Source organism: Phalaenopsis equestris, unplaced genomic scaffold, assembly GCF_001263595.1.
Source record: "Phalaenopsis equestris unplaced genomic scaffold, ASM126359v1 Scaffold000135, whole genome shotgun sequence".
Taxonomy (NCBI): Eukaryota; Viridiplantae; Streptophyta; class Magnoliopsida; order Asparagales; family Orchidaceae; genus Phalaenopsis; species Phalaenopsis equestris.
Genome location: NW_018164577.1, coordinates 97,706 through 104,547, shown reverse-complemented (window position 1 = coordinate 104,547; position 6,842 = coordinate 97,706). Strand labels below are relative to the sequence as shown.

Genomic DNA, 6,842 nt, shown 5'->3' with positions numbered 1-6,842 from the left:
AAATGTTAATAATAGTGATATTTTTTTATGTAATATTAAATATTTGAGTGTTATGTATATAAATGCTCTTATATAGCCTTCCTTGTATACATAGCTTGGATCAATCAATTAAGCCAAGTAAGAACATCTATTTGCAATAATAATCTAATCTTCATGAATTGACTCAATGAAAAAAAGTTTTAAATGTAAATAACAAATTTAAGTACATTAAAGTCCTAAAACACTATAAATTTTTTAATTCAACATTTTTCCCCAATTATTCTCTTATTATTTTTCGCTTATTAATCATTGTTTTCATCATTTTATAAAACAATAAATTATATTAAAAAATATTAATTATGTTTTTTTAATAATAAATGTGTCAATTCATGAAGATTAGAGTCTAAACTAAATTAATTAATTAGTCTAAATTTTTATTATTTAATTAATATAACAGTTAGCCTTAATTTGCTTATGATAATTTATGAACTGGAACCTTAATATATAATATTAATCTGTTGACCTGAATTTAATATTATTATGTTATGATAATTTGGAATAAATTAATAAAGAACCTTAATTTATATTGGAGCCTTTAAACTTGATTAATCAATAATTTGCAACGTCTAGTTAAACTTCATTCATAACTAACATATGTTTTAACATGTTCCGCAAGTACATCATAAATCCATGGGTTCCTTTAAAAGGAAACAACAGAGAACCCATACGATAGCCATGCATAGTCCCAGTTCCAGCATTTCTTGGAACTCGTCTTCCATCTTCTTCTTCCTTTTCAGGCTAGGGTTAAAGCTGCTTCACCCTTCCCATTTGGTAAGCCATCATCTGCTCTCTCTCTCTCCCTCTCTTTCTCGGACTAAAATTGAACTGAAGATGTCGGTCTTCAGAATCACATGAGAAGCCATGGCTTCTGAAGAAAGTATGCTCAATCCTAAAATGAAAAAGGAAGTTAAGCAAGCAAAATCAGCTGTTATATAGTTAATTTGTGTTCTCTATATTCAAGCTGTAAATTTTTCTTGTTGTAGAAACTGATGCTGTTTATGAAACCCTTAACCTAACCCTAACCCTAAAAAGGTTCAGGCCTAATATATATATATATATTTCAGTTTTAGGGATCGAGAAGAAAAATAGGAGATTGAATTCGAGAGATGGGGAGAGGGAAGATACAGATAAAGAGGATAGAGAGCACAACAAACAGACAGGTGACTTTCTGCAAGAGAAGGAATGGATTGTTGAAGAAAGCTTACGAACTCTCTATCCTCTGCGACGCTGAAGTCGCTCTCATCATCTTCTCCTCCCGCGGCCGCCTCTATGAGTATTCTAGTCACAGGTTTTTTTTTTTTTTTTTAATTAACCTTAATTTTCGTTTTAGCTCCATTTTTTCCAATTATTCTGACATATATATATATATATATATATGTATGTGTTTATCATTTTGCGATAATTACAATTATTGTTTATTATTATTATTATTTTTAATATTATGCATTATAGTTATTATAAGGTGATTGCATATTTGCATTGTGCTACCTTTTTATATTTAAAATTATACAGTTTGGCATATAAGGGCAGTTAACATGATATATTATAGATTGTAGAATGACGATGCAGGAGGATAAGGAAGTAGATCTGAAAATAAAATATATTATAAATGTTTGATAAAGAGAAATTATTGAGTGAATTTTAGAATGAGAGAGAATATCAAATATAGTGTTGATGAATTCAATGTTCAACTCCTATGATTTAAATTGGTTTTACGCCTCATTTGGTTATGATGATAGGAGTATCTAATTACTAAATAATAAAAAAATTCCAAATTATTGTCTTGAAAATCGGACAAAAAAAATACTGGCTAGCATTTATCATCCTATTTAGAGAAATACAAAGAAAAGGATGATTTTCAAAATAATTATAATTAAATTTAAATAATCATGCTTAGCAATCAAATCAAGTTTTTTTAAATTTTGATTTATTGGCTTCCTCTCAATAATCTAGGAATTTGTTATCCATTATTTACCAAAATTTTATGTTTCTAAATGTTTCGGAAACTAATTTGATTCTCCCATAGCTTTTATATGAATCAATTTTTAAAAATAAGACTCTAAATTCTTTTGAAATATAAAAAATAAGATAATAATAATTTTAGTCTTACAACAAAATGGTTCAATTGAGTTAGAATCATTTTGGATTGATCGATTCATTTTCTTACTTGTAATATTTTTAACAACGGTATGCGTCAAAGATATTTGTGAAATAAAAATACCTTTAATATTTCATGCATATGTTTAAAATCATCTCCAAAGTTTCAAGAATTATTAAGAATTATCCCAAAATAAACTAAATTTAAAACTATTTAAATATTTTAAGTCTATTTTGATCATATTATATTATAATTATCATATTTATGTAATACAACATATTGAGAAAATGTCTTCCTATCTTGAATTTAATTTGCAAATCAGGATTGAATAAAATTTGTCCCTACCAACCTAATGGCCAACCTAACCACAAGCTTCTTGACTTGCCCTAGTATGGATCCAACAAAAAAGTGCATCTATGTTTAGAATTTTTTTGTTGCGTCTACTTCTCTAGCTAAGTGGAGGATTTATAAACAAATAATTCACAAATATAATGAGGCTTAAGAAGTGTAGAAATTGAATGAAACTTTGAACTTTTGTTATCAAACACGCAATGAATGTCTGACGATAACTGTTTTCATAAAGGAGGGGGGTTCTCTTCATTCGAGCCATAGGATTGTAAGACGAAGATGACTAGTCTATCAGAATAAGCTAGAGCTATTTAAGTTCAAATTTGACCGTTTGTATAAGCACCTATAAACTCATGGTTATATTTCAAAACTCATATTGTTAAGGGTTGATCAAAACATTTTGAGTTGGTTCAGGCAAAAATTTGAACTGAGCCAAATCAAGCTGAGCTCATGCTTGACCCTTTTATAATGTCTTGTAATTCTTGCATCATTTTAAAAAATTATGCTTGATTAAATAGAAATTTTGATGTTCCTAATAGATCGAAGGACTTTTTTTCATAATATCTCACACAATACTTCACATTTGGCTGTTCATGGGAGCAAAAAAGTGCATTTCATAAAAACAAGTAGCATTGTAAATAAAGAAAACAACAAATATAAAAAATGCAATGATATCATAACACTATATTATATAATTATTGTTCTATATATGCATCAATATATATATCACTAGCGCTACCACACGAAATCAAATCTAGTATAAAATCATGAGAGAAGATATGAAATTTTATTGTTATTCTGTACTTATTTTTGTAAGTATAATCGTGTTGTAATATTTATTTTCTCATGGTAATCTTAATAATATATATTCTTTTTGCAACAATTTGAATTTCTTATTTGAAGAGATTAATAGCAACAACATTTTATATATTATTTTAATTTTTAATTCATCATTAATAATTTCAATTATTTATAGAAATAAGGTTTTTAAAATGAAGAACACATCAATTATAATTCAAATTAAATCCTTTTGTGAACTTATTTAACTCAAATTTCAAATCAAATATCATCCAAAATGATAATTAGTGCTAATGTTCAAATGAAAATATACATATTTAAAACTTCTTAAATAAACTTGAGATAAAATTTAAAACCAGTTTCATGCGTTGTGTCATTTTTTTTTTAAATTAAGAAATTATTTCCTTGAAAATTAAGTTGGCTAGTGGAGTTGTGAACCAAATCATGTACAACTTTCAAACCATCTTATAGGATATAACAGGTTGAACTCAATTACACAACACTAAAAAATAAAAAAAAAATCCTAGAACATCATTTATTCATTTAAAGTGTATTAAGATCAGTAATGATCGATAAAGATCACCTTGGCTCATATTAGGTGCATCAACAATCACTATAGAAAGCCTTAGCTCTTGTTATGAGACAACGTTAATCACATACTAAACACCAAACACCTCAACAAATAACAGTCTTCACGGTTGTCAGGTAGTGAATTTAAGTCAAATTTAACTTAAAATTTATTAATTAGAAAAAAAAAAGATAATTTTTAAATTTTGAATTTAGTAAATTTAGTTGCTTCTCAATTTCTTTTCAATTTTATTAAATCCTTCATTTACGGAATTTTAAAGATAGTAGAATTTAGTAAATTAGGATTTACAAAATTTTCTAAATTCATTACCAAATAGCCCCTTCATATATTAACTCATTAGTTATAAGAATGATCATTTTTTATTTTGACTTGGTAGTTATGGCACGGGTTATCAGAGTTTAAAATATTGGTTTTAAATACTATTAATAGAAAAAATATCCAAAGTTATATGTAGAATTTATAATAATAATTTTTCTAATTATTGTTGGCATGAAATCAAACAACGGACAATTATACGGGAGGGTGGTAATTTAATGTAATAACATGCTCATGCAAAATATAAACATCTTCATTGAGAGTACACAAAATCATAAAAATAATTAACTCCTCAGTGATTAATAGGAAATACCATGTCTAGACACAGAATGAAGATCTACATCCAGACCTAATAGCATATTGATCTGTGGTTGGCTCATTTGGGACTCGCATACATATTCAAAATCAGCAAATAATGACGTTGAGCCCGACTCAACCTGAAGTTGTGCGACGTTGGTTAATAATTTCAAATACCCTCATGCTTGAAGTTTGCACGAGGGATAAATTCCTTAGTTCACTGTTAAAAGGATGATCACTTATACTCTTCGGCTGGTAATAAATGAAATACTATATTTTAATATTTTATACTCACATTACTTTCATATATAATGATTTCGAACGATTTCTGAATTTTGGCTTAGTTTTTAAGTCTCTTATTGCTATGGATATAAACATAATAAGCACGAGGGTACAAATATGGTATAAAGTGGGTACAAACATATTATTCAAGGGAATATCTTATGTATTCATATTGTTTTGTTCTAAACAATCTATTAAGCAATGTTGAGCACGTTTGGTTCCATATATTGATGGTTTTTAAATGAATTTGCACGACCATTTTAAGGGTATAAGAAGGATTTAGTTTGGTTCTAACTCTATTTTTCCAAGAAAATAGCTTTTGTAGCCATTTTATTTTGTTTAAAACTATGTATTATGCTATTTTAAGTATGTTTTCTTTCACAAATTAATGGTTTTCAATGACCTTTGATTGAAAAATATAAGACTACAATGGATATTTTCCAAGGATTATGCTTTTCTAGTCCTCTAAATTTTTTAAACGATGCCTTATTTTAAGCAAGTTTTCTTTCAAATAATAATAATTTTTCAATGAACTCTCTTATAGACTTGAAGGTACATACAGAAATGACAATTTTTTTCACTAAAAATCATATGTAGTGCTTTAGAATTTTTTTAAGCTTTATATAATGCTCTTTGAATCATATGTTGTTTCATAAATTGATTTTTTTCGAAGAAAATTTTCTTATAGGCTTGAGGGTTCAAAGAGAGTGTTAACCTCATTTTTTGTCAACCATTTCTTGATTAAAATATCCACACATCCTCCAAGGGAGGACATTTTACTATGTCGAGGTTTCCAAGCTAGAAGCAAGCTAAAAATCCCTTAGAAACTAAAGCCTGGCCAATACAACTACAACATACTTTGGCGTGGCCACACCGCTTCTGACACGCCTAAGTCGCAAGATGATTTAGAGTTGCAAGGCTTCTTTGAGCACTTCAGCGTTGCACAAGGCAAAGCCAAGGGGCCTTTGAGGCCCCTCGCGCTACTCCACCCTAGTTGAGAACATATGTAATTAAACTAGCCGACAAAGTGACCACGCCACCAGCGATTTGAGGGGCTTAAACTCAATTTTTTAAGTGTCAATCACTCCACCCTTTGGCCACCACCGCCTCTCCTTATTTTAACCCCTCCCTTGTCTATAGACAGAGAAATCCATCACTCCCTCACCTTGAATTGTTCTCCCATTTTGGTGATCTCTATTATCTGCTTCCCCATGGGTGATACTCTTCAGCCATGTCAAACATCATTATAAGTTTTGTTCCTCTCTTCTCTTCTACTTCTTCAACTTCTTTTCTCTTCTACTTCTTCTAATTCTTTTCTCTTCTAATATTACGTCTCTTCGCTTCTACTTATTATACTTCTTTACTTTGGCCTCTGCACACTTCTTCTCATACCAAAATAAATGGAACAAAAGATGTTTAAAAAGGCAAAATACATTGTTTAAAATAAAATAGACAACTACATAAAAGTTTTTCTTGAAAAATAGATTTGTACGCTCTTTGTACATTTTTTTGTAATTTTTTCGTACCCTCATGCTAATTAATAATAAAAACTGAAAAATCATTAATATATAAAACCAATCATTATTCAAATAGCATAATACATTATCTAAAATAATTTTGTACCGCCTACCGTGACTCTTTGGTTGACAGAGTTTGCAAAACTTCTAGGGTCATGGGCTTGATCCCGCTTATGTGCAGGATGAAATTCTTAGGCAAATGAGGTTAGTTTGAAGACTCATATAATAACATTTGGTCAATTATTCTAGAGCACTACATCAAATTCTCATAGAAAAAAATTTGTATTGTCTTTGTTCCCTCATGCCTATAAAACAAAATTCATTAAAAAACTATTAATATATGGAACCAAGCATATTTCAAATAAAAGATTAATGTTAGATACTACATCATACTTGATTGAAAAAAATATTACCCTTTTAATACACTCAAGGGTAGAAGACAAAGTTCCTTGGAAAATCATGAATATAAGGATCCAAACATGATCCAAATAGCATTATACATTATTTAAAACAATTCTAGAGAAAAACATAAAATTTTTAGTGAATGTATATATATATA

The 6,842-nt window shown here is 28.7% G+C and overlaps 1 protein-coding gene across 3 annotated transcripts in view; it reads left to right on the top strand.

The window, feature by feature from the left end:
• Positions 1-727: 727 nt before the first annotated feature.
• The window catches only part of LOC110021571 (MADS-box transcription factor 21-like), a 16,324-nt gene continuing 10,209 nt past the window's right edge, over positions 728-6,842 (top strand). Inside the window, exons 1-2 of one of the 3 annotated variants that reach the window (XM_020720113.1) lie at positions 728-810; positions 1,104-1,327. In XM_020720113.1, coding sequence (XP_020575772.1) covers positions 1,146-1,327 — 182 coding nt within the window. In that variant the 5' untranslated portion in view covers positions 728-810; positions 1,104-1,145. The other 2 variants (XM_020720114.1, XM_020720112.1) reach the window with 2 other exon arrangements.